At 38.6% G+C, this 14,795-nt stretch overlaps 1 protein-coding gene across 7 annotated transcripts in view; it reads left to right on the top strand.

Moving 5' to 3' along the window:
- Window positions 1–14,095, top strand: part of CEP162 (centrosomal protein 162) — an 81,197-nt gene extending 67,102 nt beyond the window's left edge. For 3 of the 7 annotated variants that reach the window (XM_064288693.1, XM_064288701.1, XM_064288709.1), the window contains 2 exons: window positions 298–432; window positions 3,115–5,564. In XM_064288693.1, the coding sequence (XP_064144763.1) occupies window positions 298–432; window positions 3,115–3,330 (351 nt within the window). In that variant the 3' untranslated portion in view covers window positions 3,331–5,564. The other 4 variants (XR_010322493.1, XR_010322492.1, XR_010322494.1 and 1 more) reach the window with 4 other exon arrangements.
- Window positions 14,096–14,795: the final 700 nt, after the last annotated feature.

Raw genomic sequence — 14,795 nt, 5'->3', positions numbered from 1 at the left:
TTTTTGAGCCTCTTAACCAGCCTGACATCCATAGGAGGGAAAAAGCAGTCCAGCCATCTAAAACCTCTTGGAATGTGAGGTCATCTCAAAGCTAAGATAAGCCTTTACTTCCTGGGCATAGGGAAGGAAAGCTGTTCATTACTCTAGCAATACAGGATGCCCTGGCTCTTAAGATTCCTCTTCTAGAGAAATTTCATAAAGGAGATAGTAAATGTTCTTGTTTTTCAAGCCTACCTTTTTAAAAAATTATTTCATTTTGAGCTTAGTTTTTCACTTACGAAATGCTCTCAATTTTAGGTTACAAAACTCCTAGAAGAATTGAGAGAAGCCAAAGAAAATCATACTCCAGAGATGAAACATTTCACGGGCTTAGAAAAGAAAATTAAACAGATGGAAATGAGACATGAACAAAGAGAACAGGAACTTCAGCAGGTAAAATAGTAGATCACGTTTACATATTCGTATAGTACTTTATTTTTACTGCCTCTAATTTTCTATGGTTTTGTCATCTCTAGCAAAAGTTACTTCTTAAAGTGTCTACATTGTATTTTGATCTTGTTAATTTATAGCTTTTAATTGAAAATGACATTAAATTTCAAATACTTGGCGATTGGTTTGTCTCATGTCCGGGGAAATAATGAAACAACTTGTATCATATTCTTAATTATTGATGGATGCTTAAAATGTATGCATGTTTATCCTGGGAACTCCTTGAGAACAATGTTCCATATTTTAATGTTTATAAGAAATAAATTTGTTTAAAAGTGATCATGTATAATATATACCTAGCACAAGTAATATCATGATTACTACACTTAAGTGCAAGCAAAAAATAGTAGATACTAAACATGGCAGGAGTAAGAGCATGATATATTGTTAGGCTGTTGCCTCGATGCTGATATTCAGCTTTGCGTGAGCAGCATAAGTTTATATACAATTTGAAATTTGAAAATATTACAGACTTGCAAAGCTTTATTGTTGACCTGAATTCCACAGAGAAACACCAGCACTATTTAATCATATCAAGATGTTAGCGCATTAGCATTATGGGAATGAAGAAATATTATGAAATGGAGGACAAAGAGATTAATGTCATTGATTTTTCATTTTTACTCTTAAACTTTTATTTGTGAAATTCTTTGAAAAACACATTCTGTACCAGGAAACCATCAACCATAGCAGAGTTAAGGCATCATAGTGTACCACCGCTTCACCAGAGCTTACCCATATGTGCCACTTTATAATGCCTGTTCTAGAAAATGCTTCTAAGTTGTCAATGACTGTTTAAGATTTGCGTCTTAACTTGCTGTAGGTACATGCTATATTATGACCTTATTACAAATAGTTATTTTATAGTCTTGTTGTAAACAAATGTGACTAATAAATTATATGGAGCCCTGGTGGTGCAGTGGTTAAAGCGCTTGGCTGCTAATGGAAAGATCAGTAGTTCAAACCCCCCAGCTCTTCCTTGGGAGAAAGATGTGGCATTCTGTTCCCGAAAAGATTTACAGCCTTGGTAACCCTATGGAGCAGTTCTGCCCTGCCCTACATAGGGTCGCTGAGTCAGAATCGACTCCATGGCAACAGGTTTTTGGTTTTTTTGTTTATTGAAAGATCCTGGTTATAAACCATGACCACTTTATTTGCTTAAGCAAAAAAGTAGTAGGACTTTCAGGACATTCTTGAATTACAGAGAAAGCAATGGATCTCAATTTCATATACAGCATTGTAAAATGCCAAGTTAATTTCAATACATAATGAACATCCAAAAGAGGCTTAGAACTGAAAATTCATACAGCATTTTGTATTCTCCTCAACCTAGCACCTGTTTTGCACAGAATATTTCTGAATTGCTTTTATTTTACTTTATGTAATGAATTATGAAGTTATTCTGTAACCAGACAGAATTATGGATAAAAATTATCTTTGGCAGGTTCAACATGTTTGAACTAACATTATTGGCTTGTCTTAACTAGTTGTTTTGGTATGTCTAGCTTTCCATGGTTTGTAATGCCTGTAACTAAAGATTACCTTATGGTAAGGCATTTTGAAAGTAACAGTAAGTTACTAGACGAGGTACCCTCCTTTCACAGTTGAACAGATTGGTCCCCATGAGGGAGACAGTCTACGTGGCAATTAAGAGCAGGGACTTCGTGGCCAGGCTGCCTGGGTGTATGAATCCTGGCTCTGCCTCCAGTGGGTGTGTGTGAACTTTGGGCAAATTATTTTTTAACTTATTTGTGCCTCCCATTTGAGAGGCCCTGATGGTTCAGTAGTTAAGCGCTTGGCTGCTGTCTAAAAGGTCAGTGGTTCAAAACTACCAGTTGTTCTGCAGGAGAAAGATGGGGCGGTTCTACTCTGTCCTATAGGGTCGCTATTATGAGTCAAAACCTACTTAGTGCCAGTGGGTTTTATTAAATGGGGATAAATCATAGCATCTGTCTACCTCCTAATGGAAGCCTAGGATTAAATGAGTTAACATATGTAAAATGCTTATAACAGGGCCTGGCACATGATGGATTCTGTATGCATTTGCTATTAATATTATTATTTCTAATGCTGTGATGTATAATTAATTAATGACATGTTACGGTAAAACCTGTGACAGCTGGAACTTGTTTTTCCAGGTCTTGTGAGTTCTCTGCCTTTGGCAGGGTGCAGTCTTAACCACTTCTCTGTTGCTCTCTATTAGTGGAAAATATTTGAGTTTTCCTTCTCTGACAGGTTTCTGCCTTACACAGGTTCCGGCTTTTGCAGGTTTTACTGTATAAACTAAAACTGTCTTAATTGCTATCTTAAGAGGAACATTTTTTGGATGTTTAGATTCATACCAAGAAATTAGAAATTTCTGATGTTTTAAATGGTACTATACTTTTATTCACAGTTTAAAAAACTATAAAAATTCAGTCTAAGATTGAGATTCTAAATTTCCTACTTCTTAGCCTGCAAGCTTGTTTGATGAACAAAACGGAGCCTGTTAGGTCAGGCTTCCACCCTACCTCCCCTCTTACTTGCCATGCTAACCATTGTCCACTTTAGCTCTTCAGGATTGATAAGCGTTCTTCATCCCCAGCATGAACTGCAGTAGTAATGTGGAATTTTTTTGATTTGCAGATAATACAGCAAACACGCCAAGTAGTAGAAACTGAGCAAAACAAAGAAACTGAGAAATGGAAAAGACTTGCACAATTAAAGAATCGAGAGCTGGACAAGTTTCGCACGGAATTAGACTCAATATTAGATGTCCTTCGGGAGCTTCACCGACAGGGAGTTGTTTTTCCAGCTGCTGTTTCAGAGGACGCTCATGCCCCGGACCCGGAGGATCACTAGGAAGCCTGGTCTCAGAGGCCTCACTGTTCGGCCTGGAGACACACGGGATGGCGCCACTACCAGGAGCTTTTCAGAATAAGTATTCTTTTCTGTTACCAGAAGCAAACAATAAAAAAACAACGTTTCAAAATAAATTACCCTTAACGAATAAGAGAAAAAAAGTATCATGGCATATTTTACTGAAAATCATTACCCAGTCACATTTTAAGTAAGTTATGGACAAGTCCGTTTGTGTCAAATGATTATAACTACTGAGATTTATGTAAAACGGCTTACTCATAAGAAATGGGAAGAAAAGGAAATCTCCCACACTGCATGTCACATTATCATTGACCAAGTATGTATTCTGAATTTTCTTTGTGCCAGAAAAGCGGCTCCTGCTTTTCCTGGAAACGCACAGTGGAATATGAGTGCAGTGGCTGGGCGATCCTGTGGACTGCAGACAGTGTAAAGCTACCTCAGTAATGTAGATAAGAATTCTAATTTCTGTGCAGGTTAGACAGTGAATTCTCTTGTTTCTCCCAGTTTTCAAATCCTTCCTTGAGGGTCTCTTTTTTGCATCTATTATAAGGTGAAAATGTATATCTCACAAATAATAAGGGGATTGAATTTATCCATTCGTTTAATCTTAATTTAAAGATTAAGTGGCATATCATTTAACCTGCATATCTTAAATGGCAAGCCTACCTTTTTGGTACCTTTGAAAATTATAAACAGAATTCAGCAACATTTTTACTTTCTCTGTTTAAAATATAGTATGTGTCCCTTAGAAGAATTACAAACATGTGTAAAAGTAGCTGGATTGTTATTTCTTTTACAGTTCCCATTTCCAAAGGCAGATAGTATACAGTACAAAATTGGGGGGTGTATCCACTTTGATTTTAAATGTTCTAGCCCAGTGCTGTCCAGTAGAAATCTCATGTGAGCCACATAAGTAATTTTTAATTTTCTAGTAGCTACATTTAAAAAGGTAAAAAGAAACAGGTGAGATTAATTTAATAATGTATTTTTCGTTATCTACTGTATCTAAAATATCAATATAAATATAAAATTGAAATTTTTACTAATCAATTTTACTTCTTTTATTCACACTAAGTCATTGAAATCTAGAATATAGTTTACATTTACAGCATCTCAACTTGGACTCAATTTCAAGTACTCAATAACCACATGCCTCTCGGGGTACATCTAGATCAATTGGCGTAACAGAGTTCATAAAGAAAATGTTCTATATCCTACTTTGGTGAGCAGTGTCTGGAGTTTTAAAAGCTTGCGAGTGGCCATCTAAGATACATGTATTGGTCCTGTTCCATCCAGAGCAAAGAATGAAGAAAACCAAAGACACAAGGAAAATACTAGCCCAAAAGACTAAAGGCTCACATGAACCAGAGTCTCCACCAGCCTGAGCCCAGAAGAACTAGATGGTGCCTGGCCACCACAACCAGCCACTCTGACAGGAATCACTACAGAGTGTCCCAAACACAGCGGGAGACAAATGTAACACAATTCAAATTCACGAAAAAAGACCAGACTTATGATCTGACAGAGACTGGAGAAACCCCTGAGACCATGGCCCCTGGACGCTCTGCTAACACAGAACTGAAACCACTCCCAAAGCCCACTTTCACACAAAAATTAGACAGGGCTATAAAGCAAGCGATAACACAGGTGAGGAACGTGCTTCTTAGTTCAATCAAATATACGAGACCAAATAGGCAACTTCTGCCCAAAAGCAAAATGAGGGAAAAGGAAGGAATAGGAACTGGATGAATGGACACTGGGAACCCGGGGAAGAAAGGGGGAGAGTGCTGTCACATTGTGGGGATTCCAACCAATGTCACAAAATGATATATATATAAGTTTCTTAATGAGAAACTAACTTGAACTGTAAACTTTCACCCAAAGCACAATAACATTTTTTAAAAATAAAATAACCATGTGTCATATTAGATAGTACAGAATAACAATTACAAAGTAGAATATTTTATTTCAAAGGACTGGTGAAATAGATCTCGGTGAAATTACGGGTAGTAAATGTGAGATGCGGAAATTTGCTAAATATAAGGAGTACAAATACTGTCTTAATGTATAGCATTTTTAATGTCCCTTTCCTAAGAAGGTAGAGCATTATAATTTGTGTTTTATTTTTTTATGAATTTTATTGTTTCAAGTTATAAACTATTTTGGTTATTATTTGAGTGTGCTTTTTTATACTTTTTATCTGTATGCCCATGTATTAATATATAGCTACAGCCATCTCCTTGTCCTCTTGATTGACTACCTACTCGTGAATTGTTCATTATAACCACAAATATGGCTGATTCTAGCACAACTAGATTATCACTTACCAAAAAAGTGCATCCTATTTTGATGAAGATTCAACATTTTGGGTAAGTTGTGTACATGGCAGATCTTCAGTTCTGTTTACAGATTAAAGATCCATAAGTAGTATCCAAGCTGTTGTTAAACTAAAAACCTCATAAACCGTACCCCACTCCTTAGTCATTGCCTTTAGTGTTCAGGATCAGTAAACACACAGAACATAGACACCTTTTGGCTGTCTTGCACAAGAAGGCTTTTCTGAAGATTTCATAAGGTCTAAAAATCATCACCTCTCACCAGTTCCATCCAGTTCACAGTGCATTGAGGCATCTGCATCCACAGGGCTGCCCTTCAGGAGACTTATCAGGATAGACAGTTTGTTGCTGACACCTCTGCGTTGGTGCAGAGGGATTTCTGATCTGATCTGCTTGTGAGCCCATAGCGTTCTATGATAGCTTCTTCTTGTTAGTTGCCATTGAGTCAGTTCCAATTCATGGTGATCCCATGTGTGCAGAGTACAGCTGCGCCATAGAATTTTCAAGGCTCTTACCCTTCAGAAGCAGACAGCTAGGCCTGTCTTCCTAGGTGCCTTCTGGGTGTGTTCGAACTAGTAGTGTGTTCCAGTCAGTAGTCAAGTGCTTAACTATTTGTACCACCCAGGGAATTCACCATGGGAGCATCTATCCATAAACCCTGAGAGATCCAGGCTTTAATATTGGGGTTCCATTCCAGATTACAAAGATCCTAAATTTTTAACTTTATATACGCAATAGGGAAAATAGCTATTCTTTCCTACCCATACTTACTAAGGATTCTGATTAGGTCCGGGATCCATAGGTATGTTGTTTAACAGAGGTATTCTTAAAACAAAGACACTGTTCGACTGCTATCCTGATTTGAAAAGCTCTTTAGCAATGAATAGTGAAGAGAACTGTTTTCCAATCCTTTCAAGTTCATTGACAATTCTATTTTAGTATTGAGACCCATCTGATTAATAATCTTTCCTTTCAGTTTCTATAGAACAGACTTTAATCAAAAGCACATGTATTCCCCAATTGGATCACAATAGAGGGTCCTAGACAGAGCAGGAGAGAAATGTAGAACAAAAACTCAAATTCATAAAAAAGACCAGACTTACTGGCCTGATAGAAACTGGAGGAACCGTCAAGCTTATGGCCCTAAGACACATGACTTGGAACTGCAGCCGTTCCCGGAAACCACCTTCCAGCCAAGCAATAGGCCAATAAAATAAAAACACTCAAAAAGAACATGATCCATTGAATAAACAATTATATGAGACCAAAAGGGCAACATTTGCCCAAAAGTAAAGATGAGAAGGCAGGAAGGGGTAGGAAAACAAGACAAAAGGAAACAGGGAGCACAGGGCAGAAATGGGGAGAGTGTTGACACGGTGTGGGGATTGCAACCAACGTCATGGAATACTTTGTGTACAATTTGTTGAATGGGAAACTAATTTGCTCTGTGAACTTTGACCTAAAACACAGTAAAATATTTTTTAAAAAAATGTATTCCCACCCAACACCTCTCTAGCTTGGAAGAGATTAAATCGTAACCCTAATTATTTTCTCCTTTCTAGACTAAACCATGATAAATCCATTTTTCTCTTCCAGGATTGCTGACGACTATATCACAACCACCTAAATAGTTTTATATAATAGGGAGAAACAGATACTCTTCTTTCCCACGGATACCTACTTCATAGTATTGTTCTAAGAATTAAGTTTGTTCAGGGACAGAATTAATTGGAGGGGAAGTTTATTCTTTGGAAAGGATAGAGGCATCAGGTTTCATTAGCAGAATAAAATGAGTTGTTAGTAAATTCAGGATAATGAGAAATGATCAAGACTGGAGAAGCAAGCTGAAATTGGAGAGGTTACTGTAGAAGGTACGCATTCTTGGGGCACAAACCACAAGAACCAAGAACACAGTAGAAATGTGACCAAGTGGAGTAAGTCTCAGGAAAGCTTGCCTGGCACGAATACCTTAGGGTGTTGGTATTATAACAAGAAAATCCTTAAGAAGATGCAGTGGACAGAGAAAAAGATGTAGAAATACATGTGTTCTATGAAACTCCTTGGAGGAGAGAGTCTGGAAAGGATTTTGGGGAGGGATTTGTGAGCTAGACAGAAGTGAAGTTGAGGTAAAGAATTTATAACAGGGTTAAATTGTGGGGAAAAAACTGAGTAGAATGATGCATCTTGTGTTTTCCATCCACTGGCTCCAGCCAAAGTCAGTGTTAACCATACAATTGCATATCCTTGCCTTCTTATCTCTTCTGCTTGTTACCATGACTGCATAGAAAGAGCCTTAGTCAGGAAAAGCTGATGCTCATTCCCCTGATTTGAGATCGAAACACTCACAGCAGCACAGTTCCTCACACTTGTAGGAGAGTTTGGTAAATTAATCACCTGCATTTGTCCCTTGAATTCTATCTAGAAACGCATTCCTCCCCACCCTGTCAACCCCCAGCTATCGTATTGACTCTCTCGGCATAACTCAGTACTAGCAGGATAACATCAGATCGGCATCTCTACCCTTCCTCTCTCCTAAGCGCCTGCACCTATTTACAATTATGGTCAGAATTACCATTCAGATCACCCACTGTTCTAAACTCAATGTGTTTGAGACCAATCCCTCATTTGTAATCCCTCCTCTACCCCCAGAAACCAGCTGCCTACTCCCCTGGGTCCTTTAGCCATCCTGTTCTAATCCTCCCCAACATGGAGTCCTTAAGGCCTGTAACCGGTTTTTTTTTTTTTCAAAATAATACATCTATCCATTTCTTTCCATTCCCATAGTTACCACCACAACTGAAGCCCTGTCACCATTTTACTCTTAACTTTTCAAGCAGAGGCTTAATTGATTCCCCCTCCCCAGTCCTCTTCTCACTCTAAATAGTCTGGCACAGCATTACCAGGTGATTTTTCCTAAAGCTCTCCCGGACATCTATCCCCTTGCTACCCCAACCCGTTGTTTTTTAGGTGGAAAAATCAGAATCATTAGCCTTCAAGGCCCTCTCCTCAGCCTTCCTCTCTACACTCTATTTCAGACCTCTAATTTCTCAGATTCTATATTAGTTTTCTGTTAGCTGCCATAAAAAATTACCACAAACTTAATAGCTTAAAGCAAAACAATTTTCTTACAGTTCTGTAGGCCAGGGGTCTGACACTTGCACGGGTTAGTTTGGCTGTGTTCCTTTGTGGAGGATCTAGAGGAGAATTCGTCTTCTTGCCTTGACCAGTTTCACCCACTTCTGCCCTCTGCCTCCGCCTTCATAGCCAGTGACTTTGCATCTCTCTGAGCATTCTTTGGAAACCCTGGTAGCATAATGGTTAAGTGCTATGGCTGCTAACCAAAAGGTTGGCAGTTCGAATCCACCAGGGGCTCACTGGAAACTCTATGGAGCAGCTCTACTCTGTCCTGTAGGGTCACTGTGAGTCGGAATCAATTCGACGGCAATGGGCTGGTTCCGGAGCATTCTCTGCAGCCACAGCACCCTCTGACTCTGAGCTATGCTGGTAAAGGCTCTCTGATGTTAATGACCCTTTTGATTAAGTTGGATCACTGGTGGTGCAGTGGTTAATAGCTGGGCTGCTAACCAAAAGGTGGGTATCCACCATCCGCTCCTTGGAAACCCAGTGGGGCAGTTCCACTCTGTCCTATAGAGTTGGCTATGAGTCGGAGTTGACTCCACAGCAACAGGCTTTTTTTGTGTGTGATTAAATTGGGCCCACCTCAGTAACGCAGGCTGAAGTCCCCATTTTCAAGGTCCTTAAGCACACGTGCAAAGTTCTTTTTGCTACAGAGGGTAACATTCACAGGTGGACATCTTTTTTCTGCCTACCACACTGCCTTCAGTCAACCAATTACTCATGTTCTAACTGTGCTACCTAAGCTGCTGCCTTTGCTTATGCCCCCTCTTTCACCACCAGCTCTCTTCCACCACACCATTTTTTCATCACACCAGATTTTTATGATTATATTTTTCTCTAAATGGGACATATTTTCTGTATCACATGTCTCTCTGTGGTTTTTATTGTATGTTACCCAAAGTAGGTCCTGTTTAGTGCAGCTTCTCATCAATGAAGACACACCAAGGAGGGAGGAAGAGTGTTCAGTGCAAGCTCTCAGGCAAGGAGCAAGGAGGTGTACACCTCAAATCAAGCTCCCCAAGCAAAGGGAGGCAGAACCTTTTATATTGTCTCTCACTAGGAAGTATATACAATCGTTATGGACTACACAGGTTATCAGGGAGCACAGGAAGACACATTGCATTTTTTTTCTTTGACTTGTAGTCTAGTAAACTGGAATTGACTGGCTTGAGCCACACCCAGTGCTCTGAGGACAATGGCCAGGAGCGGGTAGGTTCTGCTTGGTCTGAGCAGCTCCCAGTTGAGCCACATCCATTGCCATCACCTAAGCTTTTGTTTGCTAGTGGACAGAAGGACCAGGTAAGCAGCTCCTGGCTGTGTTGGCTATCACATATACATGTGCCACATCCCCTGTGTGTTCATTTCTTTTTGTTCATCTCTTTATTCCCCTAGAATCTTCCAAAAGAATCAACTCCTTGAGGATGATGATATTGACAGGACACAGGCCTTTCAGGGATGACTCAGAGGGAGATCATTGCAAAACCACCAGAGAAACAGGTACAAAGGTAAACTGCTATACTGTTTAATGGATTAGCTAATAGTTCCACCATTTTTTAATTTTGTATCACTAAATTTAAGTTTTAAATGAATTTTCTTTAACCACTAGCCAAGATTCTAGTTTAGAACAAAAATCTGAGAGCATTTCTGTCTGCTCACAAATTGTCTAATAGCCTTTTAAATACATGATGCTTCAATAAAGATTAATTCTGTGCTTCAAATAAACAGGATTCATATAATCTCACCAGACCTAATGATGTAGAAAGACCAAGGAAGGAAAAAAAAATGCATTCATAAATTTTCTGAGTCTTAAATTTCTCACAGGAGAAACCATTAACCAAGCTGAGTGTCATAGCGGCATAACACCTGAGCGTGATGGGAAAGCTGATTTCCCTACTCATAGTTATGCTGCAGCCCTGGTGGTGCAGTGGTTAAGAACTGTGGCTGCTAGCCAAAAGGTCAGCAGTTCAAATCCACCAGCTGCTTCTTGGAAATGCTATGAGGCAGTTCTACTCTGCCCTATAATGTCACTATGAGTCGGAATTGCCTCAACGGCAATGGGTCTGGTTTGGGGTTTATAGTTATGCTGCTAACAAACACAACAAGGTGTTAAAACAATGTCCTCATTGTGTTTGTTCCTAATAAGTGTGGAACAGAGTATAGCAATTAAGGCTGTAGAAAAAGCAGGCCAAACATATTCCCATGCTGCCAGATCACTGGGCTGAATTTCTCCCATAAGAAGGGCATGCTTATCCTCCAGTCATTCTTCCTGAGATTCATATGCTTTTAGCGGGCTGGGGCATAACTTCAGTTCCCCCAGTAAAGAGCAAGAGTAGGACTGGAGTGGGCCAGTGGGAATACACTAGATTTGAGTTGAGGTGCACTGCCCTGGTAGCAAAAGAAGCCTTCGATATGTTTAAGAGTATGACATTCCTCCAGTAGTTTAATGATGAGGCAGTATGTGAACAATAAATATATTGTTAAGACACAACTAAATATAATTAGCATCAAAGTTAGCTGGAGTATATTTTGATATTTGGAAAATAATTATCTAATTATTCTCTGTAAGTGCAGTAATAGCAATAGAAACTTTAAAGGCTCAGAGATCTTGGAAATAACAAGCAATAGAATAAAAAATGTTAAGTCTGTTAGAATCCTTGACAATGTGCAGGCAAATAAGCTAGATGTACTCTGCAGAGCCCTCTTAATGCCGGACTCACTCCTGCATTTTTTTTAAATTGCCATTGAGTCAATTCTGGCTCATGGCAACCCCATGTGTGTAGAAGTAGAATTCTACTCTGTAGGGTTCTTGATGGCTAATTTTTAAAAGTAGATAACCAGTCTTTTCTTCCAAGGTACCTCTGGGTAGACTCGAACCTCTAACCTTTTGGTTAGCAGCCAAGCACATTAACCATTTGCAACACCCAGGGACTCCAAAGGATTCCAAAGGACACCACTCTGGGAACTTCAAAGTATAATACTAGGCTTTTTGGCAGACAGAAGGAAATAAGTCAAGATTCCTGACATTAAGATGTTTTCTGTCTGGCAGGAAAGATCAGACAAGTAAATATAGCCAAATATAAATAAATGTAATAAGAGTATTATGAAGTATGAATGAAGCACAGAAGAAAGAGAAATACCTTTCATTGGAGTTCTGGAGAGCCTTTTTTAGAAAATGTAGCTTTGGAGTTAGATCTTAAGAAATGGATAGAATTTTGGCAGAACAGGATGTAAAAAGGGAATTTGCAATCTGATTCTAAAATTCATGTAGAAATGGGAAGGAGTCAAATAACCAAAACAACTTTAAACAATAAGAACAAAGTTGGACTAAATAAGACAATAGATAAGTGGTAACTTTGGTGAAGGCTAAGACAGTACACAATTCTGGGAAAGCCAGCACAACTTGTACAAGGCAAGGTCATATAAGTTCCATAGATACAACTAAACTTCCTGAGGGACTGAACTGCTGGGCTGAGAGCTGTGGGGACTATGGTCTTAGGGAATATCTAGCTCAATTGGCATAACATAGTTTATAAAGAAAATGTTCTACATTCACTTTGGTGAGTAGCATCTGGGGGCTTAAAAGCCTGTGTGCAGCCATCTAAGATACTCCACTTGTCTCACCCCTTCAGGACCAAGGGATAATGAAGAAAACTGAAGACACAAGGCAAAGATTAGTCCAAAGGACTAATGGACCACAACTACCATGGCATCTACCAGACTGAGTTCAGTATGAGATGTTGCCCAGCTGCCACCACTGACTGTTCTGACAGAGGTCACAATAGAGGGTCTCGGACAGAGCTGGAGAAGAATGTGGAATGAAACTCTAACCCACACACACACAAAAAAAAAGACAGACTTACTGGCCTGACAAACACTAGAGAAACCGTAAGAGTATGGCCCCCAGACACCCTTTTAGTTCAGTAATGAAGTCATTCCCAAGGTTCACCCTTCAAAGACTAGACAGGCCCATAAAACAAAACAAGACTAAAGGGGCACAACAGCCCAGGGACAAGGACTAGAAGGTAGGAGGGGATAGGAAAGCTGGTAATAGGGAACCCAAGGTTGAGAAGGGAGAGTGTTGACCTGTCATGGGGTTGTTAACCAATGTCATGAAACAGTATGTGTACTAAAAATAAAAGAAAAAAAGAACAAAGTTGGAGAACTTATACTATCTGATTCAAGACTTACTCTAAAGTTACAGTAATCAAGAAGTGTGGTATTAGAGAGAGATAGGCAAATATAAAAACAGAACAGAATAGAATGTCCAGAAATAAACCAATGCATATGGACAACTGATTTTCAACAAAGGTGCAAAGGCAATTCAGTGACAAAGGATTGCCTTTTCAACAAATCATGCTGGAACAATTAAATATCCATATACAAAATAATGAACTTCAATTCTTCATATCATATACAAAAATTAACTCAAAATAGCTCATAGACCTTAATGGAAAATCTGAAACTATAAAATTTCTAGGAAAAAAAAAAAATTAGGATTTTGCTGACCTTGGGTCCAGCAAAGATTTATATGACACTAAAAGCACAATCCATTAAAAAAAGAAATTGATATAAAAGACTTTAGCAAAATGAAGAATTTCTGCTTTCAAAGACCTTTTAAGAAAAAGAAAAGCCACAGACTGGGAGAAATTTAGCAGATCATACATCTGATAAAGAACTTATAAACAGAGTATCTCAAAACTCAATAATAATTAGAAAATAGTCACATTGAAATTAAAAAAAAAAAAAAAAAAGCCCAAAGACTTGAAAAGACACTTCACCAAAAATATACAGATGACAAATAAGTACATGAAATGGTCCTGAATGCCATTAGTCATTAGGGAAATGCAAATGAAGACTACAACAAGATACCACTATAGTAAATATTAGAATGCATAAAATTAAAGACTGACATTACAAAGTGTTGGCAAGGAAGTAGAATAACTGGACATCTCATACACTGTGGTAGGAATGTAAAGTGGTACAAATACTTTAGAAAAACACTTTAGCAGATTCTTAAAAAGTTAAACATCCACTTACCATATGACTCAGCCATTTCTCTTCTAGGTACTTACCTAATAAAAGCATATCTCCGTATAAAGACTTGTAAACAAATGTTCGTAGTAGTTTATTTGTAATGGCCAAAACTGGAAATAAATGTTCATCAACAGAGAAACAGATAATCAAATTATGGTGTATTCATACAATGAAATACTACTCAACAATTGCAAAAAAAAAAAAATTATTATTGCATGCAACATGATGAATCTTAAGCTAATTATGCCAAGTGAAAGAAGCCAGACAAAAAAGATTACATACTACATAATTCCATTCTAGAAAATGCAAAACAATATATAGTGACAAAAATCAAATCAGTGTTTCCCATGGAATGGGGGGACATGAGGAAGAGAGGGATTACAGAAGACCACATGTGATATATTCATTATCTTAATTGTGTTGATTCCTTGGATGAATACATATGTCGGAACTTATGCAACATCACTACGCAAGTTCAGGCCTTCTACAAACTCACCAAAGTTTACTCAAAGTCCAGCTTTGTCTGCCACTTACTAGCTCTCTTTAGCCTAGACAAAACATTGAATCTTCCAGAGCCTTAGTTCCCTTATCTGCAAAATAAATGTAAAGAACAGTCTGCCCCTCTACCCATCTATCCATCCATCCAGCCAGCAAATATTTATCAACCGCCTGCTATGTTCCCAGGAACTGGTCTAACCACTTGAGATTTATCAGTGAACAAAATAAACAGCTATGCCCTTGAGGAGTTTACATTCTAGTAGAAAGGGCAGAAAATGCACTATAGACATAATATCATGTAAATTGTATAGTATGATAAAAGGTGGTAATTGTGAAGGAGGAAAAACCGATGATAAGGGAGATAGATAAGGAGTGTTGGGATAGGTCACAGGACGACTAGGATAGTTTTCATTGAGAACCTTGAGGAAAGACTTGAAG

This window comes from Loxodonta africana, chromosome 1, assembly GCF_030014295.1.
Source record: "Loxodonta africana isolate mLoxAfr1 chromosome 1, mLoxAfr1.hap2, whole genome shotgun sequence".
NCBI classification, from domain to species: Eukaryota; Metazoa; Chordata; class Mammalia; order Proboscidea; family Elephantidae; genus Loxodonta; species Loxodonta africana.
The sequence above is the reverse complement of the archived record's forward strand: the minus strand, read 5'-3'. Positions and strand labels throughout refer to the sequence as shown.